The following is a 14,376-nucleotide window of genomic DNA, read 5'->3' on the forward strand; positions in this document are numbered from 1 at the left end:
TTGTTGCTGCAAATGGCAAAATTTAATTCTTTTTTATGGCTGAGTAATATCCCACTGAATATATGTACCACCTCTTCTTTATCCATTCATCTGTTGATGGACACTTAGGTTGCTTCCATATCTTGGCAACTGTCGATAATGCTGCCATGAACATTGGGGTGCGTGAATCTTTTCAAATTAGTGTTTTGGGTTTTTTTGGATACATACCCAGGAGTGGAATTTCTGGGTCATATAGTAGTTCCATTTTTAGTTTTTTGAGAAACCTCCATACTATTTCCTGTGGTACTTTTTAATAGATTTTTTTAGTTCTGTCTTTATTTATTAAAAAAATTACTGCAAATTTCACTTAGACATTAAATACTAAAGAAAATACTACAATATCATAGAATTGAATTTGAATTCTGGCAGGCTGGAAGATAATTTGTAGGGAGGATATATAATACAATAGAATAAAGCTATTTTTTTCTTTAAATCTTGTTAGCAGATTTTCCCTTTTAAAAAATTTATTCAAACATCCTGGCTGACTATCTGGATCTCTCCTACCGTTTGCTTATATTTTCCTAATGCCACGAAAGTTGAATCTGACCTAAATCCTCAACTATAGAAATGTGTATGTTTAAAATTAAGAATCCATTCAAGTATCAACCTAACTCTCAAATTTTCTGACAGTCCAACTGATCACGTTCCTTATAGCTAGGTCACCCTTAAGTACAAACTAAAAAAAAGGGAAGTAAATCCCAAAGAATATCTGCTACTCTCAAAAAATTTCACCATACAGAGAAGGTACAATTTATATGTGAGCATTATTAGCTCACTGAAAAATGTACAGGAGAAATGTCAACTTCTCATATTTCAGTAGAAAACTATACTCATCCATCCATAGCATGATTCCCTTTTGGACTCTAAGATTATACAATTATATGGTTGTACTAATTATGTGGACTCTAAGATTATACAATTATATGGTTGTACTCTAAGATTATACAATTATATGGTTGTACCAATTGCCCTTGGTAGAAACTAAGGAAAATGCCCCTATCTAAATAACAGGGCCTATCTATCAAACTTCATTCTGTGACTACCTGAATGCCAGTTACCCTCCCTCATCCAACCCATCAAAAGAAGTAGGCTTGGCAAACAAAACACTCCAGGAATAATGATCATTTAACTCTGGGGATTCACTTCATTTGTATTTAAATTACATTAATGCTTTCTATCAATGTGAGCTATACAATATCCATTGAATGCCAAGCAGTACATACATTTTGGAGACTAGAAGGGGTGTGTGTGTGTGTGTGTGTGTGTGTAAAATTGACACTTGTCTCAAATATTTTATGATTTAATCATATATGGAATAAACATGAGCTATATTTAACGCTATTTATATTTAACAGCTTCAAACCTGCTGTGAAGTACTAAGTAAATAAGCACATAGCGATCCCAACTGACCCAAAAGGAATTCAATTAAACTGAAACTAGTCTCAGTAATGATGTACATTACCAATGCGAGAGCTAGAGTTGTCTATTTTTTAAAGGTCATTGCATTTCCTCATTTCCGTGAGGGAAACTCCTGACTTCTGGGTAATCTGTGAGGGAAACTCCTGACTTCTGGGTAATCTCGGGCTCCTGAGTGCTTGCCAGGCTTTGACCCCTGTCTTGGATTGACAGTGAGCTTCTGTTGCTCGTTTGCTCTTGAAGGTTTGCCTGAAACGAACTACTGTTCCTTCCTGTCTTTTAGTCTGTGTACCTCCGGAGTCAACAAGTTCTGTGTCCCGGTCCCAACACCTGCCTTGGTTTTCCTAGTCCTGATTAGTCACACTGCTTCCACCATCTAGAAATGCCCAGGCTAGCGAATCACCAGCAACACAATGGATCTGATCAGAATCCCCACTCTCCCACTTAGGAGCTCACCAGGGTGTCCTCAAGTGTGAGTTACAAGGATATAAGCCTTGAAGGGAGTTGTGAGTTACACAGGAATATGCAGTGCCTGACACGAAACAAACACAGAATAAATGATGATTTCCAGATTATCCTGGGACTTTTTTTTTTGTCAGGGGGAGACTTCCGAAAAATTTTTAAATCACACAAAATCTCCAAATCTCTCAAATTCTTCCTGTAGTCAAGGCCAATTGGGGGGGGGGGACCTTTAGGGAACCCTTACAAACATATGTAAAGAGATACATATATAAAATATGAAACGGACTTCTATATGGGCAAGAATATATCATTTTAGGATGAAATAATCCAAATGGTATTTTAGTACAATACGTTCTTACAGTAAAGGAATCCAAGAATTGATATAAGTGATTTTCTGAGGAATGAGCCTAAAGTATCACTGACTCCGAAAAGGTCAGGCAAAGGTCAGGCAAAGGTCTTTGCCTCTCAGTATGAATTCTCCACTTCTTAATTTTAGTATAAAACTCCCATCTCAGCTGTACACATGGCTGCCCAACTAGACACTACATTTCCCGGCCTCCCTTGCGGCTGATTCAGCCGTGTCATGTTCTGGCCAAGGGGATGACAGTGCAAGTATCAGTCCCTCTGGGGCTGAAACGTGAAAGTGGTTCTGGCAAACCAACTTCAACCATATGGACAAAAAAAACACCCTAGTGTGTTAGTTCCCAGAGCCTTCTTTGCACACTGGAACCACCTGGAGAAACTACATAAAATACTGGCTCTCTGTCCTACAGACTCTGATTTAGTCGGTCCTAGGGGACGGTGGAGCAACAAGATAGAAGGACCAGGTCTCTGAATGACTTGATGGAGCTGAGCTGCTCACTCCCCTGGACACTGTTGGGCAACAGTATTGAAAAATTAAATAACCAGAGCGCCAAGAGAGGATGCAAAAAAGGCATGTTGATTACATACCGCTTCCATATTCACAAACCAGCCTTCTGTGTTGTTTAAACTACTGTTGTTTGGCCTCAGAGAAAGCAGCTGAACAAACATCCTTATAAATATATATAATAAACACAAAAATTCTGGCTTTCGGGAAAAAGAATTATAAGTACAAGCTTAAAAAAAAAAACTGTTCTTTTTCTAAAGAAAAAAACTAAAATATACCAGTAGAAAAGAAGAGAGCAGAGTTTTAGCATAATCCTGGGAAATCATTGCTGAGCTAGAGAAGATTCATTAAAGAAAAACTACAAATAAATTTTAAATATTAAGATTACTCTGACAAGACAAAGGCAAAAAAATATATTAAAGTTTGCCAATTTGTTAATAATTTGCATAAATCAATAAGAATTTGGAAGCAAAATGTGAAGTCTCAAAAAAATGACTAGGACAGAGTTAGACACAATAAATACTGATTTGTCTTATAGGCCCGTTTTTGCTAGGCTACAGGTTAGATTTCTTTAATAAAGAAACGGACTCCTTTTTTGTCCCTCTGTCATCCTCAACATGTGATTTCTATTTCATGGTCCAAAATGGCTGCCCCATCACCTGCCATCACCACCTCATACCAGCCAGGGAGAAGGGGAAGAGTGCATATTCTTTTGTTATAAAAGAACACCTTAGAAGTTACCCATGCTGCTTCTGCTCACAACCCGCTGTCCAGAACCAGAACCAGGACACATGCCCACACTTAACTGCAAGGGAGGCTGGGAAATGTAGTCTTAAGATGGACAATCATGCTAAAACTTTTATAACTACAGAAGAAAAAAATAACGCATATTGGAGGTAATTAGATGTCTCTGCCAGAGATCTCATTATTAAGAGGGACAAGAAAAATTGAGATAAAGGTGTATCTAGAATATTCCAGAAAATGTGTGAAATGTAAAATATATAAATAAAAAATATTTCTATATATATTAAAGTTATACAAAGTAGTCAAACATGACATAGATATACAGTATATAAAATGGAAGTCCCCTTTATTCATAATTTCACCTCTGAGAAAATAATGAGTTATTAAAATAATCTTGCAATGTGTGGGTGTGGGACTAACATTTAGGTGAAAATAATGTCTTTCCATAGCTCTTCCCCTTGTGCTACTGACAGAAATAAAACTTTGGAATGTGAGATGTCATTTTTGGAATCCTAAGATTTCTTTCTTTGGGGCAATAGTCTCAAATAAGAAAAAAACGAGAATCCAAGGGAGCAAGAAACTAAGGCCAAGTTGAGGCATTACAAGGCACTGAAGGAAAACATCAATGTTTCTTGCACAACCACTGAAAATGTGTCACCATCTATAAAGCCTCTCCTCCTGGCAAGAAGACAAGTTAAATAGATAATTAAAATCACAAAAGTGGCAAAGCAAAGTCAAACATAGATATCAAACCTCACGTGAACTTCTTAGAGAAATGAAGCTTTAAACTGAATAAAAATGCTTACCCATTCATATTCTATATTGCTAGATTTTTGCTATAAACTCAGAAAATAGTTTCATATCAGTATTCTAAATTTAACCAGCTGGAGTCATTTCTTAACTATTATATACCGTTTAACCTTTTCAAAAGAAGGGCTTGCCTTTTCATGGAAAATATGCGTTTAGCATTAATGACAGAACATAATGTCCTTGGGCTTAGATATTCTCCAATGAGATAGGTCCTTTTTTGTACACTATACTTAGCTATATGGCAAGGATAGAATTAAAAAACAAATTATTCACAGATTCAAAGTCTGAAATCATCTATACTAATCAGAAGTGTTTAAATATCAGAACCTCAACGTATCAATTTTCTTAAAATCACAATCACTGAACTCATGGATCAAATGCAATAGTTCATGAGAATGGGGAAAAAATTAGGAGAAAAAGTTTTTATTAGATGTGTCAGGATTTGAATGATTTCACTCAAAACCATTGGAAAAGTGACCCAATCACACTTTCAAGCAAAGAAACATTTACTAAGTTGAGAATAATAAAAATGCATCTGTTATGAAAAGTAAATATTATAAATAAGATTTTTAAAGAATTAATAAAAACAAGAACAACTCTTTTTAGGTCAAATAGATTATACCCAAAACTCAAGCATAACAATCTTATTTGGTATTAAAATATAATGCCAGGTATGGAGTAAAAGAACACTCAAAAGACAAGTAATAAGAAAAAATGTAATCAGACTAAAATGTTGTCAGATAAACCAGTGTTTCTTTTTTAAAAGTGTGCACAATGATTGTTATGTGCATTAAATGTAATGCATAAATTTTATACAATTTGTATCATGATTTTCAAAAATGATTATGTCATTACTTCCAAGATTTGAACCTAGTCATAATAGAGGTAATAATAAATCAGGGGAACTTACTTCCCTCTTCTGACTTCTAAATCTGTATGTTGCATTTTAAAAAGTCACATTTCACACTTCACAGTTCACCTACAGAAGGTGATTTAACTTTAGGCCAGCCCTGTGAGACAGTATCAAATGTGTTTTCCAAATATGCAAGGAGGCATAAAGAGGCTAGGTGAGGTGCCCAAAGCTACACTGTTTGTGAATTTCAGTGCCAAGACTTTAACCCTGGGTCATCAGGCCCCCTAACCTAAACCCATGCTCTATACCGTGCACTTCACCCCACTGTCCCAATGCAGGAGAGAGAACTGCTGGTGAGTGGTCACAGGGAGATGCAAAGGCCATCCCAGTAGCCTCCGAAAGCTCTAAAGAAGAAGCGGAATTTTAAAAATATACGAGAGGCAGCTTGCTTGTTCTTAGGCTCTGTCATGACACTTTGCTGTGGGTATGTCCCGTGGCATACCACGGAACATACCAAGTGCCTTCCTTGCCTCCCAGCGCCACGGCGACTCTTGATTTACCAGAAGATTCATTTGACTTCCACAATGCTCTGCTATAGCTGCTTTAGTTCCCTGTTTTTAATCTATCGTCTCCTTCTCCTTGGCTATACTCATCTCCCTCAAACATCCCTAGACAACAATTATCCCTTTATGTTAATAACCTATTTCTCCCCTTGCATTTATCACCAACCTCCTTGAACAGCTTTTCCATTCGTCTTCATCTCCTCAGCTTCCACTCAGGTCATGTCTTCCAGCTCATTCTTAGGCTTCTGCTCACACATGCTCCTGAAGCCAAAACCCTAATGATGTTCTAATTGCCAAATCCAGTGGCCTCTTCAGTCTTCACACTACCTACTTCTGTAAAGCTCCGAGAGTTGAAAGAAACCTTTCCTCTGGCAACTAGATCCTTCCTTGGCTTTCAGGAGATCACTCTCTCCTGGTTCGTTGCTTCAACCTTTGACAGCTCAGTTCAAGTCACCAGTGTACTCTCCTCTTCCCTTAAACTTTAACTATCAGCTCCCTACATCCTACTCTTGGTTAGCATGTTTTCTTCCTTGAATTGCTCCCATCTCATCTACCTGATGGCTTCAACATATATGATTAGTTATCAATACTTTGTAGATCTCTAAATTCTTGCTTAAGTTCCACATTATTATCTTCAAAAATCACAGCAGAATTTGCAGCTCAGCAAGTTGAATACCAAATTCCCTCTTCTCCTCCTCTCCACACTGTTCTGCCCCTTGCATTCCATTTCTGAATTAATGACACGCCCCATCCTATCTTCAAACTAGAGGCCACCCTAATGTTCTCCATTCTACTTAAACCTCCACTTCTGAGTGAATGTAAATACTAAAGGTTCTACCCAAGAAATGTCTCGTGGTTGTTGGGTGTTTGACATTTTGTGGTTTGGTTTGATTTTGTTTGAGTTTTCTTTGGGTTTAGTTCTTTATCTTCATCATAGCTTCTACCTTAGATCAAACATTCCACAATTCTTACCTGGACCAGTGAAATGGCAGAAACTCCTAATGGGTAACCAGACTTCAACTTTTGCTCCTCAACCCTGTTGACAGAATTCTCTTGCCAAGAAACATAACTAATCTCAATAAAGACTACTCATTTTAATGTCGTCAAATTATAATATGGTATAACTATGCAGATGAAACCTTAAGACTAAAGACACATCCCTCTGTACAGAGAAGTCAGTTCTAGCCACATGATTAATACTCCAAAAATCAGAATGATGCAAGAGCCCCATTTAATTCACAGTATGTTTACTACAAGGGTCAAGGCATCTTAAGGGCTGCTTCCTGACACCACCCTCATGAATACACATTCAGGCTAACGACTAGAAAAAAAGAACCCAGTCAAGTCAGCCCAGGAGTAGTGCCCAGTCAGGGGGATCAAACAGGAGCTGTCTCAAGGCTTAGGATAAAAATAGGGCAGGGTCTGCAGACCCTGAGAGCAAGATCACTTTGGTAGGAGCAGAAATCTGTGTTACACAAACTAGACTATGTTTATGTTTCGTGTAGTTTCCGGGATTACTGGTCTGTGCTCTCCTTTAGTAAACAGTAACAACTTTTTGAAGGTTATAACCTGTCCCAGATTAAGACGAGCAAGAAAAGGTCTTCTCTGCATTCTTGTGTGGATTACCAAATAAGCAGTGTAGGCTGAGGGCCAGGGAGGTGGCGGAAATAGAGAACAAGCAGGAGGAATCCCAAGGCCAAATTCAAAGACACAGATTCAGGGAATCTTGGCCTGGCAACTTCTTCCCATGAGAGACCCCCTTCCCAGTGCCAACCGTGGAGGTCTCAGACTTGTTTATTATTATTATTATTTTTTTTTTTGGCTGCATTGGGTCTTTGTCGCTGCGCGTAGGCTCATCTCTGGTTGCGGCGAGCGGGGGCGACTCTTCGTTGCGGTGCGCGGGCTTCTCATTGCGGTGGCTTCTCTTGTTGTTGAGCATGGGCTCTAGGCACGCAGGCTTCAGTAGCTGTGGCACGCGGGCTCAGTAGTTGTGGCTCGCGGCTCTAGAGCGCAGGCTCGGTAGTTGTGGTGCACGGGCTTAGTTGCTCCGCGGCATGTGGGATCTTCCCAGACCAGGGCTCGAACCCGTGTCCCCTGCATTGGCAGGCGGATTCTCAACCACTGCACCACCAGGGAAGCCCTCAGACTTGTTTATTATTAATAAGAGAGCAAGCGTCCCCTCACAACTGATTTCCCATTGGCTTTAGTTGAAGTCAGAATTCTTAAGAATGGAACTCTTCTCAAACTGGCCTGAACTTACTTTATCTCCTGCCAAGAGCCAAAAAGCAGACAGAAGTGTCTATCCCCATTAATGAAGACTGTTTCAGCATCCGGAGCATATCAGGGCATGCCAGCAGCCCCGGCCTGCCGTACCACGGTCACCCTCAACGCGGTGGCTCTCTCAGGATGGATCATTCTCTTCCGAGTCTGGCACATTCCTCCTCATCCCTCAGGAGCCAGCTCTGTTATCACCTCTTCCCCAAACTTCCCTTGACCCCAGGCTGAGGGAGTCCCTTGATGCCTCCCTGACACTTTGCTTATTACTCTACCATTTCACCTCCCACACGGCACTGTGATTATTTGGATACTGAAGGTTCGCACGGCAATGTATGACTTTGAGGGGGATAGAGATCAACCCATAACATAAGCCTAAGCATAATGTGTTGAATCTATTTATCTTTCCCTAGAAATGTTGGATCATGACTGAAAGAAGCTGTTTTCAGATTCATTCAAACCCCTTTGTTTGCTCCTGCTTTATTTGTCTGTTTGTTTTCTTGAGCACCTGCTATTTACAAAGCACCTAATGAGGCCAAGAAAAGCATACAGAGGAAGTAAATGCATCCCTATTCTCTCAGAGTTTACCATCCAGAGGAGGGGATTTTCTGTTTTAACAATAACACAAATCAGAAGAAGGTGGGGCTATGCTAGGAGATGCCAGGGGGGACAGCCTGAAGCCACACAATTCAGCACCTCCGACCTTTTGTGAGGGCCCCTGAAGCCAGACCCCAGAACCCAGAAGCTCTCAGGAGCACCATCTGAAAGAGCTAAGAGATGCACAAACATTAAGCCAAGTCAGATAAGAAATATGCAGTTGCTCAGTATACACTGTAAAGCACCGTACTAACTCTGGCTGTCGTCACATAGAATGCAACCTGCTGTCACTGTCTTGAAGCCAAGATTACCATGGGAAGGACCAAACTGACCAAAGGGAAACACACAGAGAAGAAGCAGAGACTCAGAGACACAGAAAAAGGGCAGAGGAGAATATAATAGAGACAAAAATCAGACACTCAGCATGGCCAACACCTGTGGCTCTGTATAGCAATTAGAGACAGGACTCAAGATTCTGGGGTATCTGAGGTCAAAGCTCAGACAGGTAACAAATTTCCAAATTTTTTGCTCACGACAAGACACATAGCTCAAAGTTTTTGTCTTAATGTGCCTACAACGGGGAATAACCGTGCTTTCTGATCTGCCAGGAACAATCCCAGTTTACATCTGTTTCCCTGTGTAATTATTAATAGTACACCCTTGCACCCTCAGAAGTGTCCCAGTTTAAACAAAAATTATACTATCACCCTGCCTCAACGCCACTTGCCACAGTGAAATGTGTCTACACAATTTTCCAGGCCTGCTGCAAAATTCAAACGTGAGACCTTTTATTCAAAAGGCAAGACAGAAAGTGCTATTAAAGGTACTGAGGTGTAAAGCTGTTTTTTTTCTTTTGTGTATCTGCTCTGCTCACACCCCGTTGTCCCACTGGACCTCACTTGCAAAGCCCAAGTTCAAAGATAAAATTAGCAAGAATTTCAAGACGGTGATGGCAGAGCACCAAACTAAGCTCGAGGTCCCTCAGAGTGGGTAGCACTCTGCGACTGTATAAGATGCACCCTTGAAATCGGCCCTGGTTTGTCCTTTCTCCAGAAAACCAGTTACCACCTACGACTGTCCAGACTCTGGACATCAAATACCGGAAATTAGGTCCATAAAAGCATTTTTTTGAAAAAAATGTTTTGGAGTACTCTAATGAAGCACAGAATTTCATTTCCCAAGCAAAACAAGAACATAAATTCAAACAAATTCCATCACTCTCTACCATTTTATCTACGACCTAAAAATCATGAATCCAGATAATATCCATGATCCCAAATGAAAATTTAGACTACAATGAACTGAAATAATAGAGTGTTACAATGTCTTTAATACCTCGATGCCGGATTTAAATCATGTTTCTCTTTTTTTTAAATAAATTTATTTATTTTATTTATTCATTTTTGGCTGCACTGGGTCTTCGCTGCTGCGCGTGGGCTTTTCTCTAGTTGCGGCAAGCGGGGGCTACTCTTCGTTGCCGTACACGGGCTTCTCACTGTGGTGGCTTCTCTTGTTGCGGAGCACAGGCTCTATGCAGGTACTACATGTTTAATTTAAAGCTTCTTATTACATAATACATATGTGCCTGAGTGAAACTTAAGTAACTTCCACTGTCTATACAGACCCAATGGAAAAAAAACAAAACCAGAAATTTACGGATCATTGAGGAACTGTCCTTAAAAATGGGTGGGAGGTTTAGAAGATGGACGAATTCGCTGACTCCTCCATTCCTTCGTTCAGTAAGCATTTCTTGAGTACTTACAGTGTCACAAGCACTGCACAAAAAGTCCAGGGAAACACAGGCGAGTAAAATGTGGCCCTGTCCTCAAGAAGCTTCCATTCTAGAAGAATGAGACAAAAGTAGACAAATCCTGCCTATGCCTGCTTTGGTGCCATGGAAGCAGGGACTACAGGGAAGAGTGGGTACCAAGCAGTGAGCACTCCAGCCTGGGCAGGAGGGAGGACGGGATCATGAAAGTTCTACTGAAGGAGATGAAGAGCCTTGAAATGCCAGTAGGAATCCAGCAGGTTGCTAAGCGCTACAGAGGAGCAGAAGAGGCCTGAGGGACTTCCCTGGAGGTCCAGTGGTTAAGACTCCAAGCTTCCAATGCAGGGGACACGGATTTGATCCCTGGTCGGAGAATTAAGATCCTGCATACCGCACAAGAGGCCTGAGAAAGCCTGGCACCCCATGGGAAGAGTGCGCCACTCTAAATGACAGCAGCTTCAAGGTCAGAGCCTTGTTCAATCTAGAAGTGTGTGCCTGAGTGGTGACTAGAGAGAAGGTGCATATAGATCATACATATTGATACATCTGGGGGAAGAAAAAGGCAACGTTCATGGAGTATCTGGGGGTCGGGGGATGAGGGGGGAGGTGCTCTCTCTTTAAAAGGCCAAAAGTTGGAAATGAGAAGAGAAAGCATCTTATTAAAAAAAAAGTTTTCCCCTCAGGCCATATGATCATTTAATCAAGAGCAATAATATAAATTGTTTGCTTCTTTATGGGCCTGTAAGTAAAAATATGTTCTCGGTAAAACCAAAAATATGTTTTTTCATCTCTGTAATAAAGATAAGAATTACCTTCACCCATGCTGATGACTTGAAGCACTGGCAGAAATCAAAAACAGGGTTTCCCTGGTGGCGCAGTGGTTGAGTGTGCCTGCCCATGCAGGGGACACGGGTTCGAGCCCTGGTCTGGGAAGATCCCACATGCCGCGGAGCAACTAGGCCCGTGAGCCACAACTACTGAGCCTGCGCGTCTGGAGCCTGTGCTCCGCAACAAGAGAGGCTGCGACAGTGAGAGGCCCGCGCACCGCGATGAAGAGTGGCCCCCACTTGCCGCAACTAGACAAAGCCCTCGCACAGAAAACGAAGACCCAACACAGCCATAAATAAATAAATAAATAAATAAATAAATAAAAATTAAAAAAAAAAAAAGAAATCAAAAACAATGACTAAGCTAACAAATATTTAAATGTGACTTAGGAATTCATTATCCAATTTTTGCAGCAAATCTACCACTGCACTTATTTAACACTACAGGTTTTTTTTTTTTTAAATAACTTCTTTTGTTTGTCTGCATTTCTGACCGTTCCCTTAGGATGGATTCCTAGAAAAGGAATTACCAGGCAAAAGGGTTTGAATATTTTCAAAGCTCTTGGTATGTATCAGTTCAGGATAAAATTAAAACTAGATTGACTACATCAACTGAAGGTAACCACATAAAATAGGTGAGAATGAAATGTTCCTATAAATAATACCCAAAAAAAAATCTAATAATGTATTATAAGTAGATCTTAGACTTTGAATGTTTATAAAACTAAAAGGAAGTCAGGGTTAACCTTTGTTTTGGAAGACTTTCAGGCCAGTTACTGTTTGTGTGTGTGTGAATGTGTACATAAAAAATATCAAATAAAGAAAAGGAAGAGTCCATAATTTCTGAATGAGATAAGAAGAATGAAATCATAAAACGATCTTCTTGTAAAGAGTAAAATGCAATTTATTTTATACCTCCCATAATTTCTGACTTAACTCTATACAGAATTACACTATCAATCTTAATAATCAGGTGTTAAGATTAGAGGAAAAACTGATGTTTTAAATAAAGATCAACAAATTGGTTTTTAAGGTAGGTTAGATTAGCTGTCTATTTCTGTAAATTAGGACTTTTTTGCTCAGTATTTTTTCATACACCTCCTGAAAGGAGTAACTAATGCAACTTGAAGAGTTACTCAGATTCTTCAAAAGCCAAAGGACTTGGTCACCAGCAAAGTTTCATGAAAGCCAAATCTGAAGCTATGAAAAGTCAAATTTCCTTAAAAACATGCTTTTTTGACATTGCTGCATGGAAGTGTACAACAATTCTATTTATCACCAATTACCAGTATATTCTCAAATACCCATACATTTCCCAAGAACGTGGCCCCTGGGGGCTCAAGTATATTGATTTTAATTTGAGACATCAACCTGTGCATCATCTCACATCCCTCGAGACAGCGTTCTTTCCTTCTTGCCAGAGCCAAGGAGTGAATTTCATGATTTTCAGCAGATAGCTTACCTCTTTTAGAAAGCTGAGCAGGAAGTCTGGCCTTTGAGACATTCCCCTTCAGACCAAGGGGGTATGGAATAGGGTGGTGGAAAGAGGAGGTCAGAAGATTTGAGGGAGACTTTAGCAAAGGCTAAAGGTCCTCAGTCTCTGAATGATGCTCTCCCGCGCATCTGGGTGGAGAGGAGCCAACCCTCAAATTCTGTCTTTGCAGCAGCGAACAGAAAAAACTTCAACTTTTGAGTGACGTCTAAGAAGTTGCCTTCACTCAGTTTTGCCCCTCCTGGCCCTAACATGAATGAAACATTTTCAATGCAGACCCGCAGGGAGTCAAGCTGAAACTCTGAAACAAAGTTCCTGCCAGTTCTACGAAATCCTGAAGTTGCTGGATGGGAGTTTTATTCTACCGCTTTCCTGGGCTCAGTGTGAACACGGGACCCGGGAGCTGAACCCACGGGGGCGGGGGATTTAAACAGCAGATTTAAACCCCGGGTTGGGGTGTGGGGGGAGCAGACAGTAGGACGACGCTGCGGTGAGCACTGCACGTGGCTTTCATATCCAACAGCTGCTGGAGATCATAACCCCGCTGCCCTCCGTACCCCCCACCAGAAGCCTATGCTCCAAAGATTATTATAACTAAAGGGACTTCACTGCCATGTCATCTGAATAATGAACTCAAGTTCCAGAAGAATCAGGATATTTTTTTTTACCTCTAGGTACCTGAATGTAGCAGACAGACTTTAACCACGCTGCCAGAGTCTTCAAACAAAATCCCCGAAAAGGAAGACAAGGAAAAAAAAAAAAAAAATTACACAACGCACTCGAGCAGACCAGGGAGGGGGGTAGAGAAGAGTGAGGAGAGACGGGGCAGCAGGGATTCCCTGAACCAGAGCCTTCTCCCACGCGAGCTAACTTTTCGCCCCGGCCCCTCGGCGCGTCTCCAGGCATTAAAAATCCACCCCCCCCCCCCACCGGGGACCCAGCGTCGGCGCGCGGATTCGGGTGCCCGCGATGCCCGGACGGGTCCCCGGTCCCCGCGCAGACAATGCCGCGCGCGCCGCCCGCGCCCCGCGTCGCCGAGAGCCCCTCACCGACACCAGGAACTCCAGCGTGCCCACGTAGTCGCGCTCGGTCTTCTGCAGCTCGCTGAGCACGCACACGCGCAGGCGGAGCTGCTTCTCCAGGTCCCGGGCGCTCTCGGCGCGGCCGTCCCCGCGGCTCTCGTCGCTCATGGTGGGCGCCGTGCCGCCCGCCGCTGCCCCGCGCGCCCGCCGCTGCCCCGGCCCCGCGCGGCCGGCAGGGAAAGTTGCCGCCTCCGCCGGGTCCGAGGTGGGCCGGGCGACTTTACGCGCCGGGGAGAGGCCGGGGCGGGGGCGGAGGAGGGGGCGCCCGCCGGGAGTCGGGCGCGGGAGACGGGGGGCTGTGCCGAGGCCACTCCCTCCCGGGGGATGGGGCTCCCGCCCGGGACCTGCGCACCGCGCCCTGCGGCTCTGGCCTCGCACGGCCGGGGCTGGAGGGGAGGCGGCTCCGGCAGCCCCAGCGGTGACTTGGACGTTAATCAAATGCTTTGTATCCATGTGACTCCGACCCTTTACCCTTCGCCAAATCTCAGGAAAAAGGAAGCACAACCCTGGGGAAGTGTGTTGCGTGCCAGCTAACTAAACACACACACGCACACGCACACACATGCACACGCACACTCAGC

The 14,376-nt window shown here is 42.3% G+C and overlaps 1 protein-coding gene across 7 annotated transcripts in view; it reads right to left on the reverse strand.

The window, feature by feature from the left end:
- The window catches only part of PREX2 (phosphatidylinositol-3,4,5-trisphosphate dependent Rac exchange factor 2), a 298,158-nt gene that overhangs the window by 270,786 nt on the left and 12,996 nt on the right, over positions 1-14,376 (reverse strand). For 2 of the 7 annotated variants that reach the window (XM_082363371.1, XM_082363367.1), the window contains exon 1: positions 13,763-14,372. The exons of 1 other annotated variant lie outside the window; for it this stretch is intronic. In XM_082363371.1, coding sequence (XP_082219497.1) covers positions 13,763-14,248 — 486 coding nt within the window. In that variant the 5' untranslated portion in view covers positions 14,249-14,372. Of the gene's footprint in view, positions 1-13,762; positions 14,374-14,376 lie in introns of those variants that run through there. 4 more of the 7 variants (XM_082363370.1, XM_082363372.1, XM_082363373.1 and 1 more) reach the window with 4 other exon arrangements.

This window comes from Balaenoptera borealis (assembly GCF_965194805.1).
Source record: "Balaenoptera borealis genome assembly, chromosome: 17".
Taxonomy (NCBI): domain Eukaryota; kingdom Metazoa; phylum Chordata; class Mammalia; order Artiodactyla; family Balaenopteridae; genus Balaenoptera; species Balaenoptera borealis.